General features: G+C 47.0%; 1 protein-coding gene across 1 annotated transcript in view; it reads left to right on the top strand.

The window, feature by feature from the left end:
- Nucleotides 1-2,888: 2,888 nt before the first annotated feature.
- cckbrb (cholecystokinin B receptor b) overlaps nucleotides 2,889-23,330 on the top strand; it is a gene marked incomplete at both ends in the record, with an annotated part of 211,543 nt that continues 191,101 nt past the window's right edge. Inside the window, 1 exon segment of the mRNA XM_084314019.1 lies at nucleotides 2,889-3,036. Within this exon segment, the coding sequence (XP_084170145.1) occupies nucleotides 2,889-3,036 (148 nt within the window).

A 23,330-nucleotide genomic window follows, 5' to 3' on the forward strand; every position in this document is an offset into this window, starting at 1 on the left:
GAGCTGTTCACATTGAAATCCTCCAGACCATGAGTACAGACTCGTTCCTCATGTCATTCCGGAGGTTCCAAGCAAGGAGAGGGACCCCATCAGTGCTGTTGTCCGATCAAGGGACAAATTTCCGAGGAGGAGACACAGAACTGAGAGAGAGCTTCCTGACTATGGGTGAAGAACTCAAGATCCGCCTCGCTCCTGCTCAGGTCACCTTCCAGTTCAACCCCCCGAACGCCCCCCATTTCGGGGGAACGTGGGAGAGAGAGGTCCGATCCATAAAGACTGCTATGTACACCGTACTTGGACCGTGGGCGACGAAGTCCTAGCTACGGTCCTCACAGAGATTGAGAGCGTTCTGAACTCTAAGCCCCTCGGCTACGTTTCAAGCGACGTAGCTGACGTCGACCCCATCACCCCAAACTACCTCTTGATGGTGCGGCTGGACCCTGCCCTTCCTCAGACGGTGTACAGACAGAACGAGATGAACGGCCGGAGGATGTGGAGACACAGCCAAGTACTGGCCGACCAGTTTTGGGCCCGCTTCCTCCTACACTATCTACCATCCCTTCAAGCCCGTCAGAAGTGGGTTAAAGACAGGGACAACCTGACAGTGGGTACCGTCGTGATGATAATAGACCAGTCACTACCCCGAGCTACGTGGCCGGCCGGCCGTGTGAGCAGAGTGATTACTGGTTCCGATGGGAAGGTCAGAGCGGCAGAAGTCATCGTCCAAGGGCGGACCTACACCAGACCAGTAGCCAAGTTGATAGAGCTGCCGGAGATCCCTGACTCCCCTGACGACGACGATAACCCACTGACTTTATAGATTATTTCCAACTCCCCATAGCACATTATGGAGAAGTTGACTTGACCTTAATATTAATCTGTGCCCCCATTTATTTACTAATTAGGTGCGGACTAATTAGGAGGCGGCTGTTCTGAAGGTCCAGATTAACACTGAGAATCTGCGTTTATTATTTTGTATAACTTGTATATTGTTTATATATATAAGATATATATCCAACGCCTTCCGTTTGCATCATAGTATTCTTCGCTCGCCTCATTGGGCCCCGCCCTTGACATTGGAGGCGCCAGCAGACGAGCCCCTCAGACAGAGTTCGAGACAAGTCCGGACAAGTTCAGACTTGCCCATAGCAGGCGCATTGATTCCGGACAAGTAAATCGGCTGCGCCCTAGAAATCAGTCTGAGTAATTATATTGTAGATGGCGCAAGCAGCCACCAGTGTGAACAGTAGAGCAGTAACCTAACAGCAGTGGAAGTAACGAGTCGGCAGTAGCAGAACAGGAGAAGCAGCAGAACGAGAGTGGATATACGTCCGGTACAGTTGTACACAGACCTACCCGCGGTGTATCGTTACAGATAGCTAGTAGCTACTTAGATACGACTATAATATTGTAGAGCCATTATTGGTGCAGTATAGTGACTTGTGTAAGCGAAGTAACGTGGAGAAACGTAGAGTTAAACCCAGCGGCGTTTGGATCTAACTACTCACTGAAGACCGTCCGCGGGCTAGCTTCCAGTACAAACAAAGCTAGCTAGCTACCATCTATGCCATCGGGCTTTGGATTAATAGCTATTAAACCTGCCATCGGGCACTTGGATTTACAAGGACCGGTTCCGTACGAGACCCCTTTTCTTCCAGTGGCGACAGGATTATCCGACCCTTCTTCAATTCCTCCGGAGCTTGGAGCTCCAGAGGAGAATCATCGTCAGTGATTGTGGTGGTAGTGATGATTATTATTACGATGATGATGACTATCATGATGATGATGATTATGATGATGATGATGATGATGATGATGATGATGATGATGATGATGATGGTGATGATTATCATGATGATGATGATGATGATGATGATGATGATGATGATGATGGTGATAATGGCGGTGATGGTGGTGGAGGTGGTGATGATGATGATTATTATGATGATAGTGATGATGATTATCATGATGATGATGATAATGACGTGATGGTTGAGGTGATGATGATTATGATCACGATGAAGACAAACATAACACAATTATTTTCTTTTGCAATGGACCTTCATCAAATGATGAAGCTTCTGCATTATAACTCCCACATTCAGAGAGTGTGATGCACTGCATAGTAGGTTCGTTTATAAACACAACAACACACAAATTAAGTGTCCCATTAATATAAAAGCTCCTGTGGTAAATTGGTACAGAATGGCCACAGATAAACGACTGGCTTCAGGTTTATAATCTTCACACTAGACACAGGTCGTGTCCCTCACGCGCCACATGGGGGCATCAACGCGGCGTGCGTATACAATTTACCCCCCTCTCTATACTTACTGCCAAGAGAGGACCCTGGTTTTAAACATTCCCCACCAGGATAAGCAGACCCCCTTATCGATACCCCCGCCCACCGCGCGCATTATCCGGCTCCCTCGACACCCCACTTTCCTCTCTGCGCTGATCCACGCGGCGGCACGGCGGACCAAGGCGCGGAAGAAGCAGCGCGGCGCGGCGCGGCACATTCTGGAAGTGGAGAACCCGCCGACGTGACGCTCGCTTGAGAATCCACTCCAGCCACCAGAGAATAATGCAAACATTTATTAAATAATAATAATAATAATAATAATAATAATAATAATAATAATAATAATAATAATAATAATAATAATAATAATAATAATAATAATAATAATAATAATAATAATAATAATAATAAATGAGAGGAACCCTTGCGTTAGGAAACTTGTGAATACCCCACACACACTACTAGACCAAGACTTGTGATGATGGACTACTAATATGGATGCGGTCTCCAGTTCTGAGGCTCCAGCGGAGAATTCGTATAGAATGCTTTTTTTGTGTGTGAACTTCTTACTGTAAAAACCCTCGATATGGATTTCTATTCCCTGAACGAGACGTCTGTCTCGGAGTGCGTGTGGCTGCAGAACGGCTCGGAGCTGGAGGAGGGAGACAACAGGACCTGTGGCAACAACGCGTCCCTGGTCCGGCTCCACGTCCCACAGCGCGTCCAGGAGACAGGTGCGCGGACCGTTATCTCGTTTCTATTTAGTTTCTGTTAGGATCTCTGTGTTAAACAGTACTGTATACATTTGTATATCGTGTATGTCATAAATGTAACAGTACTGTATATCTGTATGTCATCATGATCTGTATATCTGTATGTTGTGTATGTCATAAATGTCATTATGAATTGAAAATGGGGGACCCTGATGTAAACAAGACGAAAGTCTTTCTCTGGTCTGCATCCCCTTAACACATGTGTATTGAGCTGTACTGTATTGTACCCATTCTGCAATCTGGTAAATAAAATGTGCAATCAATTCAATCAATCAAACGTTAGTTTTGTATTTACTCGTGGATGTCAGAATGTGTGAAAAACGTTCATAAAAAGCGAGCGTTTTATGAACGTTTTCACATTTTATCCATACACTGTAAGAAAAAAAGCTGCTAGAAAACGGTAAATGTCTGGCATCAACGGTTGCCAAATACTTACTGTCAAATTACAGTGAAATCAAATACATTTACAGATTACAACCTTTATTTAATGGTTAATATTTTGATAAAAGGTAATTTACTGTATTTTTGTGGCTTTTACACTTAAAGTAGAAAAACAAAAGTAATCTGTAAAATAATACAGTGAATTTCCTGTGAAAAAACATAAATTTTTTTACAGTGTAGGATTCTTTTTTTGCATTTGAATTAAGCATGAATGCAACACTTTTAATTTGATGAAGATATCTAGTTTTAAAGTCCTGCTAATTGCAACTGTCGCTGTGAATAACATGTAGGCCTGCTGCACTTCTGCAGATCAACATGAAATACACTCAATTTGCCTGCAGATGGTTTATCATGACGAGCAGCAGTTTAGATACTATTATAGTTCCTATATTGGGACTATAAAATGAATACAAAAAGGAGGTGAGGTCCACCGTCCTAGGATAATTGTATTTGTCTCAAACGGAGAATAACACATGGCGTTTACAGAGTATAGGTTTGAGGGTTGGCTGCCACTGCGCCATCAGGTCTAGGCCTAATGCCTTTTGTCTCGTAAAGTTAGTCTAATAATAATAATAATAATAATAAATCAAATTTATATAGCGCCTTTCATAGAACCCAAGGTCGCTTTACAATCAGGACAAAAAATAGGGCAAGGAAAGTAGGGGGGGAGGGGGAAGAGGGGATGAGGGAAAGTAGGGGATAATGGACCTAATTTAATCTAAAACTAACTGATGGGGAAAGCCTTGGTGAAGAGGTGTGTTTTTAGAGCGGATTTGAAGGTGTCCAGGGTTGGGGCGTTGCGGATTTCGGGGGGGAGAGAGTTCCAGAGGGTAGGGGACGCCACGCTGAAGGCTCTGTCCCCAAAAGTCCGTAACCTGGTGCGAGGGATGGAGAGGAGACCTAGATCAGAGGATCGTAGGTTCCGGGATGGAGTGTACTGGTGGAGGAGATCAGACAGGTACCGGGGGGCGAGGGCATGGAGGGATTTGTAGGTGAGGAGCAGGAGTTTGAAGGTGATGCGGAACCTGACTGGAAGCCAGTGGAGATGGATGAGGGTGGGGGTGATGTGCTGCCAGGGCTTGGTGTGAGTGAGAACCCTGGCAGCTGAGTTCTGGACATACTGGAGCCTGTCCAGGGCTTTGCTGGGTACCCCGAACAGGACTCCATTACAGTAGTCCAACCGGGAGGTGACAAATGAGTGGATCAGGGTCTCCGCCACAGAGTCTGAGAGTGAGGGTCGGAGACGGGAGATGTTCCTGAGGTGGTAGAAGGCAGACTTGGTGACAGATTTGATGTGGGAGTGAAATGAAAGTGTGGAGTCAAGGGTGACGCCCAGGTTACGGACTTCGAGAGACGGGGAGATGGAACAGCCGTCAACGTGGAGGAGGAGATCTCCAACCTTCCCGAGCAGTGCCTTGGGGGCTACAACCATGAGCTCTGTCTTTTTGCTGTTGAGTTTAAGTAATTTGGTTGCCATCCAGGTTTTTATAGCGTGGAGGCAGTTGACTACAGACTGTGGGGGGAGCTGGGAGGATGGTGAGGTGCTGATGTAGAGCTGAGTATCATCTGCATAACAGTGAAAGTTGAGTCCGTGGTGACGTATAATCTGACCGAGGGGGAGCATGTAAATGGTGAATAGTAGGGGACCCAGCACAGAGCCCTGGGGGACACCGTGGTTGACTGGGGCCGGGGGGGAGGATGAGCCGCTGACGCTGACAAACTGAGATCTATTTGTGAGATATGAATGAAACCATGACAGAGCTGTACCGGTGATGCCTAGGTTGTCGGAGAGGCATTTGAGGAGGACTGAGTGGGATATTGTGTCGAACGCCGCGGAGAGGTCGAGAAGGATGAGGAGGCTGATGTGTCCGGAGTCTGCAGCAAGGAGGAGGTCATTAGTGATCTTGATGAGGGCGGTCTCTGTGCTGTGATGTGCTCGGTAGGCTGACTGAAGGGGTTCGTAGAGCTCATGGTTGGACTAGTTAGTAAAATAGCGTCAGAACAGAGCTGCCAAGTTGCCTCAGTCAATGTGGGCTACTTCTGTAGCTTAAGACAACCACGAGGCCATTCTGGACCTTTCATGCTCCAAACAGTGAATTGTCTTCAGGTTTATAATCGTATTCACTGTTTCAATTCTCACTATGAATTGAAAATGGGGGACCCTGATGTAAACAAGACAAACGTCTTTCTCTGGTCTGCATCCCCTTAACAATTGTGTGTATTGAGCCATACTGTATTGTACCCATTCTGCAATCTGTTAAATAAAGTTTTCATTCATTCATTCATTCATTCATTCATTCATTCACAGATGATACTTTTATCAATCACCACTTTCTATTTCGGACCATCTTTATTTCAGAATATTTCTTTGCCAGTATTATTTATTTATTTATTTAATGTATTATTATTACCGCATGTTTACCGTGTGTGTTTGGGGGGGGGGGGCGCAAGAAGAGAGAACGAATGCACTCGCGCACGCGGCAGGCACGCACACACACACACAGTCCATTCTCACTTCATTCATTGACATTCGCACCGACGTTACCCTGCAGGCTGTGTGAAAACTCAAGAAAGCAAGAAACACGCTGTGTTTGCATTGGGACTTGGCACAACAAACCATACCGTGGTCATGGCGTTTGATTACATTTAATCAAATGTTATGCTGCACGGTTGAGGTTATTATTTAGAACATTGTTATTTAGGCTTTCAGCCCCTCCTCCTCTCTCTCTCCTTCCCTTTCGGTACCCCACTCTCTGTAGCCTACACACTAGTGTCTGATTAGACTTTTACTGCCTTTTAGCCTGCCCACTGGTATCTGCTGTTATTGTTCCGACACACACACACGCGCGCGCGCGTGCGCACGCACGCACGCACGCACGCACGCACGCACACACACACACACACACACACACACACACACACACACACACACACACACACACACACACACACACACACACACACACACACACACACACACACACACACACACACACACACACACACACACACACAGTGTAACAGTCACAAATGTGCCTATTATCAGGTTTCCATGATGCCAGTTACCCAGGTGGGGTATCTCCCAGGCCTTTCTGTGTGGAGTTTGCATGTTCTCCCCCCGTGCTTGCAAGGGTTTCCCCCCCGATAAGATAAACCCAATGGAAAAACATGCACAACAAAAGATCGCTAACGCTGTGGCGTCCTTGACGAAGACGGACAGGAGCACTTGGATTGGTCCCCTGGCGCGGCTCACGTTGACGCCTGTCTGCTCCCGGCTGCCCTTGGGGGGGAAGGATGACGAGATGGGTTAATCGCAGATACGAATCGCATGCATCCATCGCATGCGTGCCGATTGATGACCTCTGAGCAGGTCCTAAATTATTTATTATTATTTATTATTATATTTTTGTTAGCAACAGGTTTAATTTGACTTCATTTGAGCCAGTGACTCACTTCACTTCCTGTCCACCTGCCATCCAGTACAGCGTTAACTTAACGAAGTGCCTCTGAAACTATTATTTGATCTACATTGAATTAATATAATCAGCGGCAACGTCTGATTAGCTACTCACTAAGCTATCTGGTGCAGTTATTTTCATGCTGAGAAGTTGACGTCACATAGCCAGACACGTTACAACACACACACACACACACACACACACACACACACACACACGCACACACACACACACACACACACACACACACACACACACACACACACACACACACACACACACACACACACACACTCAGAGGAATGTCCATCTGCTGCTGCAGCTCTTATCATCACCACAAGGCCTAACTGTGCTGTGAAAACATCACCTTGTTATCATATCCACCCTCTCTCCATCCCTCTCTTTCTTTCCTCCTCTCTTTCTTCTTTCTTTTTTGCCCATATATCGGAAGCCGCTGAAGCCGAGAAGCCAAGCGAGCGGTGACACGTTTCACCGCAGAGCCGCAGACTCACCTCCACAGTAAAGCCTCCCGCTGCTGTCCGGCCCTCACAGACAAACAGCTCCGGGCTGTAGTCGTTATGGCGGCTCACGTCATGCCATGTGCACAACAACAGGCTACATTGATTGATTGATTGATTGACAGATTGCAGAATGGGTACAGTACAGTACAGCTCAAAACATACAATTGTTAAGGGGATGCAGACCAGATAAAGACTTTCGTCTTGTTTACATCAGTGTCCCGCATTTTGAATTCATCATAACATATGACATACACGACATACAGATAGACAGTACTGCTACATCTATACATTTATGACATACCAGATTTGCAAATACAGTACTGTTTGTGATACAAAAAGAGTCCAGAAAAGAGAGTATATACATTTGACACTGGAGGAGGTTTGGTAGGTGGGGTGGGGTTGGGTGGGTGGGGGGGGACTGTACATTGGAGGTGGTTGGGTGGGTGGGTGGGGGGCAGGGGTTGGGTAGGAGGGGTGGGTGGGTGCGGGACACTGTACAACTGTACAAGCAAAACTGTACATTGGAATATTGACAAAACCATACTTGGTCATTTACTGTACATTGGAGGGGGTTGGGTTAGGACATTTACAGGGGCCAGTTTCGAATTGCAGTCTCCCGTAGGTGTTCTTTGAGAGTGGTTTTGAAAGTGGGTAGTGATTCACATTCCTTTACAGCTTTGGGTAGTGCGTTCCACATTGATGTGGCATAATTGCGAAACGTGTTTAGTCCCTTGTTTGAGCCGAATCTGGGTTTAACATGATTTGTGGAGCTCCCTCTGCTGTTGTGATCGTGGTCTTCACTGACCTTTGGGAAGTATTTTGGGAAGTCAGTCTTATATTTAACCAGTAAAAGGGCCCCTTATTGTGCCATTATTGTCTGATATGCCAGCGCTCTCATATTGATGGGAGCAATTCAAGTGTAATTACACTTTCTATTCCCCAGTGGGACATAATTGTTCGGATCTTTCAAAAATGTTCTTATTTGAAACCCTCCGAAAGGGTATGACAGGCACCACACAATGGATGACTCAATGGTTAGTCATTAGTTTGTTTATTTTATAGGTGGGAGAACGTGGGATGAGGCGGGGCTAGGTGGGAAGAGGCGGGGCTAGGTGGGACGAGGCGGGGCTAGGTGGGACGAGGCGGGGCTAGGTGGGACGAGGCGGGCTAGGTGGGAGGAGGCGGGGCTAGGTGGGATGAGGCGGGGCTAGGTGGGACGAGGCGGGGCTAGGTGGGATGTGGCGGGGCTAGGTGGGATGAGGCGGGGCTAGGTGGGTGTTAAATAATAGTTTTTCTTCTTTTTTAAGAAAAAATTATTTTCAACTTTTATTAATTTATATTCTTTTACACATGCAAAATAAAAATAAAAAAAGAAAAATATTTTTCCCGATTTATCGATTCTTCCAAATAGCATACCATCTCAGCCTTACGTTCAGTGCATTCTTGCACTGTGGTTCTCAGGGTGAGCGCGCTGAGGACCGCACACTGCCTGTTGTATTTCTCTGGCCAGTGTGGTGTATAGATATCTGCCTTTGTACGCCTGACACAGACTTGATTAACTCCACACGGAAGCACTCTGGCTTAGTTGAGCCCAATATGACATTTACCATGCCGGATTAGCTACTGGTGCTGACATTTACGAATATCTCACACACTCAGAAGGGACCAGTGAAAGAGTATGCTTTTCTCTCCAAAGCACTTTGACACCAAGGCCAACTGGAATGGGCACAGACAGACACAGCTGTGTGCATGTGTGTGCGTGTGCGTGTGTGTGTGTGTGTGTGTGTGTGTGTGTGTGTGTGTGTGTGTGTGTGTGTGTGTGTGTGTGTGTGTGTGTGTGTGTGTGTGTGTGTGTGTGTGTGTGTGTGTGTGTGTGTGTGTGTGTGTGTGTGTGTGTGTGCTCATGCGTGTCTGTGGGAGAGCCTCTTTAGTCGTTCCAGCAATTCGTAAGTAGTCAATAGATATTCTGATTTATGTTTGCAGAGGAACAGATGAAACTAATATTCATGGTTTGTCACCGAACTTCATGATCATGTGTAGCAGGCACGTGCCGTGAGCTTTGAGATTGGGTAAGCATACAAATATTTTAATATTTGTATGCCACTCACGCAAATGTATGCCCTAGAACCCACTAATAAACAGTAAGCGGAGAGTTACAGTGGCGGACTTTATGATCAAATTACTGAAAACAAAAAAAAAAGTTGCCAGTCACGATATAATGTTTCAAATCAAGGGCCATACACGTTGCCCATATAAGGGCCGTCGAACGCTTAAATAAAGTAAAACCAGTGCAGCACAGCAGATCGACACATACCTTCAAACGTAAATTAGACACGGCGGTCTTAAATGAATAAAGTATAACCAGTTGTTGACGTCACACAGCCAGACACCGTTACACAGTGCAGCACACTGTGAACCAGAGAAATAGATGCAGCGTGGAGCTTGTGAAGAGTGAAATTCAATTATTTTATTATTTTAATAAATATGCTCTTGGTCAGAACTTAAGGCTCTACTTGAAGCTGCACGGTCCAGTAATAAAATAGATTCCTCAAGCACTAACAGCCTGTACGTGCACTATGGTGCTCTGTATATAGCCTATATATAAAAAATACATTTGAATCGTATCTCCTGTGCTGGCACAAGCATTACCATAGCGCCCCTATGTCCCTCCCTTGAACACCGTTTGTGATGGATAAACTCAATAGTAGGGAGTGATGTACTGGTGATTCGTTGGGCGGCTTTCATCACCCTCTGCAGTGCTTTTGTCAGTCAGTCAGAGGCAGTGCAATTGTCCAACTCTCTCTCTCTCTCTCTCTCTCTCTCTCTCTCTCTCTCTCTCTCTCTCTCTCTCTCTCTCTCTCTCTCTCTCTCTCTCTCTCTCTCTCTCTCTCTCTCTCTCTCACTCTCTCTCTGTCACACTGTGCATGTGCAAACATCCTGTTGGTGTATGGTGTACATGTCTGAGGGCCACCATGTTTATTCTACCTCTAAACAGTAAGGTCTTCGACATGACTAGATCGCAGCGGCCTCCTCTCCTTTTCACTCCTCTCCTCTCCTTTTCACTCCTCTCCTCTCCACTCTGCTCCTCTCCTCTCCTTTTCACTCCTCTCCTCTCTCCACTTATCTCCTCCTCTCCTCTTCTCTCTTGTCCTCCTTTCCACTCCCCTCCTCTCTACTCCTCTCTCCACTTTGGTCTACTTCAGTCCGCTCCTTTCCTCTCATCTCATCTCCTCTCCTCTCTTATCATCTCCCCTTCCTTCCTCTCCTCTCCTTTTCACTCCTCTCCTCTCTCCACTCCTCCCCTCTCCTCTCTCCTCCCCACTCGTCTCCTCCTCTCCTCTTCTCTCCCCTCTTCCTCTTCTCCACTCCTCTCTCCACTTTGGTCTCCTTTTCACTCCTCTCCACTCATCATCATCACGCCATCATCACGTCATCATCACTTCATCATGTCATCATCATGTCATCATCACGTCATCATCACGTCATCATCACATCATCATCACATCATCATGTCATCATCACGTCATCATCATGTCATCATCACGTCATCATCACATCATCATCATGTCATCATCATGTCATCATCATGTCATCATCATGTCATCATCATGTCATCATCACATCATCATCACATCATCATCACATCATCATCACATCATCATCACATCATCATCATCATGTCATCATCACATCATCATCACGTCATCATCATGTCATCATCACATCATCATCACATCATCATCATCACATCATCATCATGTCATCATCACGTCATCATCATGTCATCATCACATCATCATCACATCATCATCACATCATCATCATGTCATCATCATGTCATCATCACATCAGCATCATGTCATCATCACGTCATCATCATCACGTCATCATCACATCATCATCACATCATCATCATGTCATCATTATGTCATCATCACATCATCATCACATCATCATCATGTCATCATCACATCATCATCACATCATCATCATGTCATCATCATGTAATCATCACATCATCATCACATCATCATCACATCATCATCACATCATCATCACGTCATCATCATGTCATCATCACATCATCATCATGTCATCATCATGTCATCATCACATCATCATCATGTCATCATCATGTCATCATCATGTCATCATCACATCATCATCACATCATCATCACATCATCATCATGTCATCATCATGTCATCATCACATCATCATCACGTCATCATCATGTCATCATCACATCATCATCATGTCATCATCATGTCATCATCACGTCATCATCATGTCATCATCACATCATCATGTCATCATCACATCATCATGTCATCATCATGTCATCATCACATCATCATCACGTCATCATCATGTCATCATCACATCATCATGTCATCATCATGTCATCATCACATCATCATCACGTCATCATCATGTCATCATCACATCATCATCACATCATCATCACATCATCATCACATCATCATCATGTCATCATCACATCATCATCACATCATCATCACATCATCATCATGTCATCATCATGTCATCATCACATCAGCATCATGTCATCATCACGTCATCATCATGTCATCATCACATCATCATCACATCATCATCATGTCATCATCACGTCATCATCATGTCATCATCACATCATCATGTCATCATCACATCATCATCACGTCATCATCACATCATCATCATGTCATCATCATGTCATCATCACGTCATCATCACGTCATCATCACATCATGTCATCATCACATCATCATCATGTCATCATCATGTCATCATCATGTCATCATCACATCATCATCACGTCATCATCACATCATCATCATGTCATCATCACGTCATCATCATGTCATCATCATGTCATCATCACGTCATCATCATGTCATCATCACGTCATCATCACATCATCATCACATCATCATCACATCATCATCACATCATCATCACATCATCATCACATCATCATCATGTCATCATCACATCATCATCACATCATCACATCATCACGTCATCATCATGTCATCATCACATCATCATCACATCATCATCACATCATCATCACATCATCACATCATCATCACATCATCATCACGTCATCATCATGTCATCATCACGTCATCATCACATCATCATCATGTCATCATCACGTCATCATCACATCATCATCACATCATCATCATGTCATCATCACGTCATCATCATGTCATCATCACATCATCATCACGTCATCATCATGTCATCATCACATCATCATCACATCATCATCACATCATCATCATGTCATCATCATGTCATCATCACATCATCATCATGTCATCATCACATCATCATCACGTCATCATCACGTCATCATCACGTCATCATCATGTCATCATCACGTCATCATCACATCATCATCATGTCATCATCACGTCATCATCACATCATCATCACATCATCATCATGTCATCATCACATCATCATCACGTCATCATCACATCATCATCATGTCATCATCATGTCATCATCACGTCATCATCATGTCATCATCACATCATCATCACGTCATCATCATGTCATCATCACATCATCATCACATCATCATCATGTCATCATCATGTCATCATCACATCATCATCACATCATCATCATGTCATCATCACATCATCATCATGTCATCATCATGTCATCATCACATCATCATCACATCATCATCACATCATCATCACATCATCATCATCACGTCATCATCACATCATCATCATGTCATCATCACATCATCATCATGTCATCATCACATCATCATCACATCATCATCACGTCATCATCATGTCATCATCACATCATCATCACATCATCATCACATCATCATCACATCATCATCACGTCATCATCATGTCATCATCACATCATCATCATGTCATCATCACATCATCATCATGTCATCATCACATCATCATCACATCATCATCACATCATCATCATGTCATCATCACATCATCATCACATCATCATCATGTCATCATCACATCATCATCACATCATCATCACATCATCATCATGTCATCATCATGTCATCATCACATCAGCATCATGTCATCATCACATCATTATCACGTCATCATCACGTCATCATCACATCAGCATCATGTCATCATCACATCATCATCACATCAGCATCATGTCATCATCACATCAGCATCATGTCATCATCACATCATCATCACATCATCATCACATCATCATCACATCATTATCACGTCATCATCACGTCATCATCACATCAGCATCATGTCATCATCACATCATCATCACATCAGCATCATGTCATCATCACATCAGCATCATGTCATCATCACATCAGCATCATGTCATCATCACATCATCATCATGTCATCATCATGTCATCATCATGTCATCATCATGTCATCATCACATCATCATCACATCATCATCACGTCATCATCATGTCATCATCACGTCATCATCATGTCATCATCACATCATCATCATGTCATCATCACGTCATCATCATGTCATCATCATGTCATCATCACATCATCATCACATCATCATCACGTCATCATCACGTCATCATCACATCATCATCACATCATCATCACATCATCATCACATCATCATCACGTCATCATCATGTCATCATCACGTCATCATCACATCATCATCATGTCATCATCACGTCATCATCACATCATCATCATGTCATCATCACGTCATCATCACGTCATCATCACGTCATCATCACATCATCATCATGTCATCCAGATTTTCCCTTGTGTCCCAAAACATCATTATTCTTTACAAACAGCAAAATTATCTCTAGTCACAGAAGTGGGCTTGTGACTGGAAGGTTGTATGTTCGAACCCCTCAGACAGGCTGGGATGATCTGGCTGGGTAGACAAGTGAATGATTAATTAATGCTCTCCCCTATTCATTCAAACTGGCCTTTGTTTTGAAAATTTTTGTGTTTTGTTTAAGGTCATTGTTGATTCTGTTTGATTGTTTGTTTTCCACTGTTTTGTGGTCTTATTATTAACAATTTTCTATTATTTGTGACTCTGCTCTGTGAAAGGTGCTCTACTAAAAAACTATACTTACTTACTGACTGACTCTTGCAGTAACTGCTGCTGAAGTGTTTACTTAACCCCCAACCTATTCCAGTGGAGCTATGCAGTGATTAACAGTATACTGTGTTTTTATTGCGCGTGTAACTGTATGTGTGTATCCCTTATGGAAAAGTGTCACGGTAGTTTGATTTAATAAAAGTGATATGAAGTGATATCAGTTTTACCACATCATCAACCTTTATTTATACTCGAAAAGACAATTGAGGTCACCCTCATTTTCAATGTCGTCGAGACTTTACAGACATTTCAATGCACACATTTCTACAATATAACAATAATAAATAATAATAACTATCTATATAGTATAAAATGAACATTGGCATAAAATCAGCACACAGATTGACAGAATAAAAAACAATGCATACATTTCAGACATAAGAATAGGTATAAAAGACAATAAAAGTAGTGCAATGTAAACGTGCAGACTTAATAATGGCATAAAATAAGTACACAAGTACAATGTCGCTCGAAGGCATGTGAACCCCCCCGGAACAGTCAGTCCCCCAAAACACCCCACACATCAATCCCTACCACATCCCCATCCAAGACGCACCCCCACATGGTACCGGCCGTTGTGTAAATCATTCATCGCGGTACAGTCATGGTAAAAGTCATGTACTTAAATAACACCATGGTTGGATAGAAGAGAGGAGAAGAGGAGCAGAGTGGAGAATGCCGATACGTGGCGTATATTAACTGTCCATGGCTTAATCCAATTAAAAACCACGGCACCGGTGGTAATATCACAGTATTTCCATCGTGTCTTCTACGGGAGAGGAGATAAAAGGAGAGGAGAGGAGAGAGGAAGAACAGTTGCATGGAGGAGGAGAGGGGAGGAGAGAAGGGGAGAGGAGAGAAGAGATGAAGAGGAGTGCAGAGAGGAGAAGAGAGGAGTGGCATGGAGGAGGAGAGGGGAGGAGAGGAGGGGAGAGGAGAGAAGAGATGAAGAGGAGTCGAGAGAGGAGGATAGAAGAGGGGAGGAGAGAGGATGAAGAGTGGAGTGGTTTGATTGATTGATTGAAAAGTGTATTAACAGATTGCAGAATGGGTACAGTACAGTACAGCTCAATACATACAATTGTTAAGGGGATGCAGACCAGAGAAAGACTTTCGTCTTGTTTACATCAGGGTCCCCCATTTTCAATTCATCATAACATATATGACATACATGACATACAGATAGACAGTACTGCTACATCTATACATTTATGACATATCAGATTTGCAAATACAGTACTGTTTGTGATACAAAAAGTGTCCAGAAAAAGAGTGTATATATATTTGACGTAGAAACTGTACATTGGAGGAGGTTGGGTGGGTGGGGTGGGGTTGGTGGGTGGGGGCTGTACATTGGAGGGGGGGGGGACACTGTACTCTGTACATTGGAATACTGACAAAGCCATACTTGGTAATTTACTGTACAACTGGGTTAAGACATTTGTAGTGGCCAGTTTCGAATTGCAGTCTCCCGTAGGTGTTCTTTGAGAGTGTTTTTGAAAGTGGGTAGTGATTCACATTCCTTTACAGCTTTGGGTAGGGCGTTCCACATTGATGTGGCATAATTGCGAAACGTGTTTAGTCCCTTGTTTGAGCCGAATCTGGGTTTAACATGATTTGTGGAGCTCCCTCTGGTGTTGTGATTGTGGTATTCACTGACCTTTGGGAAGTATTTTGACATGTACATGGGTACCTTGGTCGCGTAGTGTATCTTGTAGACCAGGCCCATTGCAAGTTGCTGTACTCTGTCGTCTACTCTAAGCCATCCTAGGTTGAATGAATGAATGAATGAAAACTGTATTAACAGATTGCAGAATGGGTACAGTACAGTACAGCTCAATACATACAATTGTTAAGGGGATGCAGACCAGAGAAAGACTTTCGTCTTGTTTACATCAGGGTCCCCCATTTTCAATTCATCGTAACATATATGACATACATGACATACAGATAGACAGTACTGCTACATCTATACATTTATGACATACCAGATTTGCAATTACAGTACTGTTTGTGATACAAAAAGAGTCCAGAAAGAAAAGAGTATATACATTAGGCGTAGAAACTGTACATTGGATTGGGTAGGTGGGGGTGGGGGGGGACTGTACATTGGAGGTGGTTGGGTGGGTGGGGGGGGGGGGGGGGGGGGGTTGGGTAGGAGTGGGGGGGGGGGGGGTTGGGTAGGAGTGGGGGGGGGGGTTGGGTAGGAGGGGTGGGTGGGGGACACTGTACAACTGTACAAACAACACTGTACATTGGATTATTGACAAGACCATACTTGGTAATTTACTGTACATTGGAGGGGGTTGTGTTCGGACATTTACAGGGGCCAGTTTCGAGTTGCAGTCTCCCTTAGGTGTTTTTTGAGAGTGTTTTTGAAAGTGGGTAGTGATTCACATTCCTTTACAGCTTTGGGTAGGGCGTTCCACATTGATGTGGCATAATTGCGAAACGTGTTTAGTCCCTTGTTTGAGCCGAATCTGGGTTTAACATGATTTGTGGAGCTCCCTCTGGTGTTTGTCAAAGTGGGCCGGGGTGAGGTGGGTTCTAGGAGTCAGGTCAAGCAGTAGTCTGACTAGCTTGTTTTGAGATGTTTGTAATTTGTTTTTTAGTGCCTTTGAGGTGCTTTGGTACCATGTATTGGGTACCATGGTGAAGGAGAGGAGAAGAGGGGAGAGGAGAGAAGAGATGAAGAGGAGTGGCATGGAGGAGGATAGAAGGAGGGAGGAGAGGAGCAGAGTGGAGAATGTCGTGGTGTATATTAACCGTCTGGTAGCAGCTCCGGTAGGCCAGTTGATTAAGGAGACTATGCGGCAGACCTGACTAAACTGGGAAATGTGTTTGGGGAGTTACCGCCCGTTCCCCCTGCAGAACACAGCCAGCCAAACACACCAGGAGAGCTAATTGGCTTCGATTAGGCTGAAGCCGTTGCAACGGCCGCTGTTTTATGAGTTGTGGGGGAGGTTAGTTTTTTTTATTTGTTCCTTGTTTCTTTTCAATTACCAGTCTGCATGCATACACGTGCAAGCTCAAAACACACACATGCACATGTACACACACACACACCTACACACACACACACACACACACACACACACACACACACACACACACACACACACACACAACACACACACACACACACACACACACACACACACACACACACACACACACACACACACACACACACACACACACACGCTCTAATGAGCCAGCCCTGATGTGCTCATTGTGCTGCCAACAGAAGGTAATGGGAGTTTTATTATTATTAATTTTTTTTGTAAGTGTGTGAGATAGATGGATAGGTTGAAGCGTTGCAACATGTCTATATTTGGCAGGGAGCAAGGGGAATGTGTGTGTGTGTGTGTGTGTGTGCGTGTGTGTTCCTCGCCACGCGGCCCTCACATTATAATGAGCTGGACAGGTGTGTGTGTGTGTGAACGTGAACGCGATATCTGCCATGCGAGACTAGGAGAGCAGGCTGTAGTCAACTCTGAAGTGTTCGACTTTCTGACCCCTCCCCCGCGGGTGCAATCGTCGACTCTTGCTTGTTTTCGAGGCGAGCCGAAAGTAATCTCAAACGAGCCTAAAGAGTGACACGAGGAAAACAAACACGCAAATGGCAATTAATCGAGCCGTCAAAATCATTGCGTTCATTTTCATACATCGCGCGATTAATTGATTTATTGCTTATCGCGACAGGCCTATTGTGCACGTTGTGGCAACCCCAAGCCACCCCTGGGCTTGGTGATTGATGGGCGCTACGTGGCGACCCAATGGCTGGGCACTGCCCATGGTTGGGCGTCCGCTTCCGGACGCACCTGTCACTAGAGACCCATCAGGAGTGATTATGTGATTATCGAATCACGGCGCGGTGCGCCTGTTGGGGAGGGGGGACTTAATGGAGCCGAGGAGCCTCCTCTCAGTCCCCCGTAGCAGCGCAAGGCGAGAGGCCACAGAGCGGAGACGCCGCCCGGCCGACAGATTACCGCCAGCAAGCGATCATTATTTGAATAGAAGAAAGGGGCAGCAGGGACGCGGCCTAACCCCGGACGCTTCATCCCCAAGCTGACGGAGCAGGAGGATGTAGAAGCCTATCTCCTAGCGTTGAGCGCACCGCCGGCCGGGAGGGCTGGCCAGAGGACGACTGGGGGGGACTGCTGGCCCCCTTCCTGTCGGGTAATGCACAAAAGGCCTACCAGGACCTGCCACCGGAGCAAGCCGAGAACTACACTCGGCTAAAGCAGGAGATTTTGTCCCGTTACGGCCATAGTCTGCAGTCCCGTGCGCAGCGGTTCCATGACTGGATGTATGACGCACAGGCCTCCCGCGCTCCCAGATGCACGGCCTAGTCCGCATAAGCCGAGCCTGACTAATGACCGACCCCGGAGGGCCCACGGTCTTGGAACGGATTGTTATGGACCGCTTTGTCAGAGCCCTCCCTTATGACACGAAAAAGCAGGCGAGTCAAGCGGACCCCCGCTCCGTGGAGCAGCTAGTGAATATTGTGGAGGCCCACCAGGTAACGCGGGACTTACTCAAAGGGGGGCGAGGGGAAAAGCCAGAGCGGCTAAAAACGAGGAGGGGTCCAGACGAGCCCAGCCCAAGGGGCCGGGTAGGGAACGCAGGTGATCCCGAACTACCCCGAAGAAGACCGCTGTTCGACCAGGACCAAAGACGCTGCTATTACTGCGGCGAGCCGGGGCATCTCTCGTGGAACTGCCCAGGCCGGGATGTGTCCATGCCATCGGCGGCAGCTTCAGCCCCCCGCGGAAAGACGTGCAATTATGGCGCAGCCTGTTGGGCCCATAAGGAAACATCAGCGACACTTTTACCCGTGCGCGTCAACGACGAAGATGCAGTAGCGCTCCTGGACTCGGGTAGTGTCATAACGCTGGTTCAGCCCCATTTAACACACTGCGACGCAGAGGCTCCGCAAGAGTCAGTGTCCTGTGTGCACGGGGACACAAAGTTGTATCCCACAGCGCAGATCACCCTGACAACCACCAAGGGGGTCTGCTCGATGACAGCCGGCGTGATACCCAACCTGCCGGTAGCGCTGCTGATTGGTCGAGACTGCCCCCTGTATCGCCAGCTGTGCTCAGCCGTCATCTCCCCGCGCACCCCACCCTCCACGGGTAAACCGAGGAAGAGGAAAGGATTACGTCAGCCGAAGGTGTGTGCTCTGAATGTAACGGGGAGTGAGACTGAGACGGCATCAGATGTGGGTGACGACGCGCCGGAGCCCCTGAATATAACGGGGAGTGAGACGGAGACGGCATCAGGTGTGGGTGACGATGTGCCGGCGCCCCAAGCGGGCCTCGAGACGGATAGCAGTGACGAGGACCCATTTGCGGAGTTCCCCCAGGCGGACGAGGTGGGGAGGGACCTGGCGGGTCAGTTCGGAACGGCCCAGCTGGAAGACCCAAACCTAACGCAGGCCCGGGCGAATATCAAAACCGTAGATGGAAATCCAGTGGAGGGGGTGAGTAACCTGTCATATCCTCACTTTGCAATAAAAAGACAACTGCTGTACCAAGTCGTAAAAAAGAATGATGAGGTTAGAGATCTATTGCTGGAGCCGAAATTCTTTATTCCCACTGTACTCCAGCTAGCGCATTCACATATTCTCGGAGCGCACCTGGGCGTGGACAAAACCATGGAGCGCATAAAGGCGCGTTTCCATTGGCCAGGCATGAAGAGAGCGGTAGAGGACTACTGCAGGAGCTGCCCAGAGTGTCAACGTGCAGCACCAAAGGTACACTATAAAAACCCTCTGATCCCACTGCCCATCATTGAGACCCCATTCTCAAGAATTGCCCTCGACGTGGTGGGCCCTCTAGTCAAATCGTCCCGAGGCCACCAGTATATACTGGTAATCATAGATTATGCAACACGTTACCCCGAAGCCATCCCGTTACGCATGGTGACGGCCAAAATTGTGGCACGGGAGCTCTTTCATTTGTTTAGTCGGGTGGGAATTGCCGACTCCATTCTCACTGATCAGGGCTCGTGCTTTATGTCGCGGGTCATGAAAGAAATGTGCAAACTAATGAAAGTGGAACAGCTGCGAACCTCCATATACCATCAACAGACGGATGGGCTGTGCGAACGCTTCAACAAAACACTGAAAAGCATGCTAAGAAAGGTGATGGAGAAGGATGGGAAGAATTGGGATCAGTTGTTGCCCTTTCTGATGTTCTCTGTGCGTGAGGTCCCACAGGCTTCCACTGGCTTCTCGCCGTTTGAGCTGCTCTACGCCCGCAAGCCGCGGGGTCTCCTGGACATCGCAAAGGAGATTTGGGAGGAACAGCCGTCACCCACCGGTCTCTCATAGAGCATGTGCAGGTAATGAGAGACAGGATGAAGGCGCTCTGGCCAGTGGTGAGAGAACATATGCAACAGGCCCAAGACGCACAGAAGCGCATTTATGACCGGGGCGCACAGCCACGGGAGTTTAATGTGGGGGACCGGGTCCTCGTACTGGTTCTGACAGCAGAGTGCAAATTCCTAGCCAAACGGCAGGGACCCTACGACATAATCAAAAAGGTGGGTCCCGTCAACTACAAGGTCCACCAGCCCGACCGTAGGAAGCATCGACAGTTATACCATGTTAACCTGTTGAAGAAATGGCATGCCAGGGATGTGTTGCTCTCGCCCCCCCCTCTCCCCCCTTTTGCGCAGCAGGTGGCAGAGGCGGCCGATGTTCCCATCGGGGAACAGTTGTCCCCGACCCAACGGCAGGAGCTTCGGGAGCTGGTCCAACAGAACCGGGACGTGTTTTCGGCCACGCCGGGCCGCACCACATTGGCCCAGCACCACATCATTACCAGCCCGGGAGACAAGGTAAAGCTGAAGCCCTATCGTATCCCAGAGGCAAAAAGAGAGGCCGTAAGAAGAGAAGTGCGGGTCATGCTGGAGATGGGAGTGATTGAGGAGTCTCATAGCGGGTGGTCCAGTCCTATTGTTTTAGTGCCGAAACCCGACTCAACAACCAGGTTCTGCAATGATTTCAGGAAGCTTAATGACATTTCAAAGTTTGACGCCTATCCCATGCCTAGAGTGGATGAGCTCATTGATAGACTGGGCCTGGCCAGGTTTATCACAACACTAGATCTAACAAAGGGTTATTGGCAAGTCCCTCTGGCCCCCGCCTCGAGGGAGAAGACGGCTTTCTCCACCCCAGACGGGCTGTTTCACTATAAAGTTCTCCCGTTTGGCCTGCATGGGGCGCCATCTACCTTTCAGAGGCTGATGGACAGAGTACTACGGCCCCATCGGGATTATGCAGCCGCATATCTCGATGACATCATCATTCATTCATCAGATTGGGACTCCCACCTCCAAAAGGTGAGAGCGGTGTTGGGTGCCCTCCGGGAGGCGGGTCTCACCGCCAATCCAAAGAAATGCAGGCTGGGACTAGAAGAGGCAGAGTACCTGAGGTTCACAATAGGCCGGGGCAATGTAAAACCGCAGAAGAGGAAAATTGTTGCGATAAGGGAGTGGCCTCGCCCTTTAACCAAGAAGCAGGTCAGGACATTTAATGGGCTAGCAAGCTATTATAGGAGGTTTATCCCTAACTTCGCTGCTCGCGCTGCTCCCCTCACAGATCTGACCCAGGCGCGGTGGCCGTTCACGGTGAAGTGGACACCGGAGGCGGAGGCGGCGTTCGAGGACCTCAAGACGGCCCTCTGTTCGGGACCGGTGCTGGTCTCCCCGAACTTCGACAAGGAGATGACGGTACAGACAGATGCATCAGAGGTGGGACTGGGAGCGGTCCTCTCCCAGCAACTGGAGGGTGAGGAACATCCATCTTATATGTGAGCAGGAAGCTGCTGCCACACGAGCGCAACTATTCTGCGGTGGAGCGCGAAGGTCTGGCAATTAAGTGGGCACTGGAGACGCTCCGTTATTATCTGCTGGGGAGGCACTTCATGCTGGTAACGGACCACGCCCCCCTCGTCTGGATGGCCAAGACAAAGGGGACCAATGCCAGGGTGACTCGATGGTTTCTGGAGTTGCAATCGTTTAACTTTTCTGTCATCCACAGGTCCGGGGTGGCGCATGGCAACGCAGACGCCCTCTCCAGGAAGGATGCCTGTTGGGCGTCGGACGCTCTTCCCCGACGGTCGGAGCTGGAGGGGGGGTACTGTGGCAACCCCAAGCCACCCCTGGGCTTGGTGATTGATGGGCGCTACGTGACGCACCTGTAACTAGAGACCCATCAGGAGTGATTATGTGATTATCGAATCACGGCGCGGTGCGCCTGTTGGGGAGGGGGGACTTAATGGAGCCGAGGAGCCTCCTCTCAGTCCCCCGTAGCAGCGCAAGGCGAGAGGCCACAGAGCGGAGACGCCGCCCGGCCGAAAGATTACCGCCAGCAAGCGGTCATTATTTGAATAGAAAATAAAGAGCATGATTTTGGGAACTGCAACCTGTCTGTGTGTTGTTTATTCTGCCACCCCTACACCTGGAATTGCCACAACGTTTAAAGTGTCCTATTCCTTGTGGCACAATGCTGTTGGAGTCAGATGTTCTTTCACCATGTGTGCAGGGAAATGTTCTCCTGTTTGTACTTCCTCACCTCCAGGCTCTGATCTACTCTTTAATGAGGTTACTGATCCCCATCACTCTCCCCACTAAGTTGCAGTAATAAGTTAAGTTCAGTGTGTAGAGGTCAGAGGTCAGT

This window comes from Notolepis coatsorum (assembly GCF_963971535.1).
Source record: "Notolepis coatsorum genome assembly, chromosome: 5".
Classification (NCBI taxonomy): Eukaryota; Metazoa; Chordata; class Actinopteri; order Aulopiformes; family Paralepididae; genus Notolepis; species Notolepis coatsorum.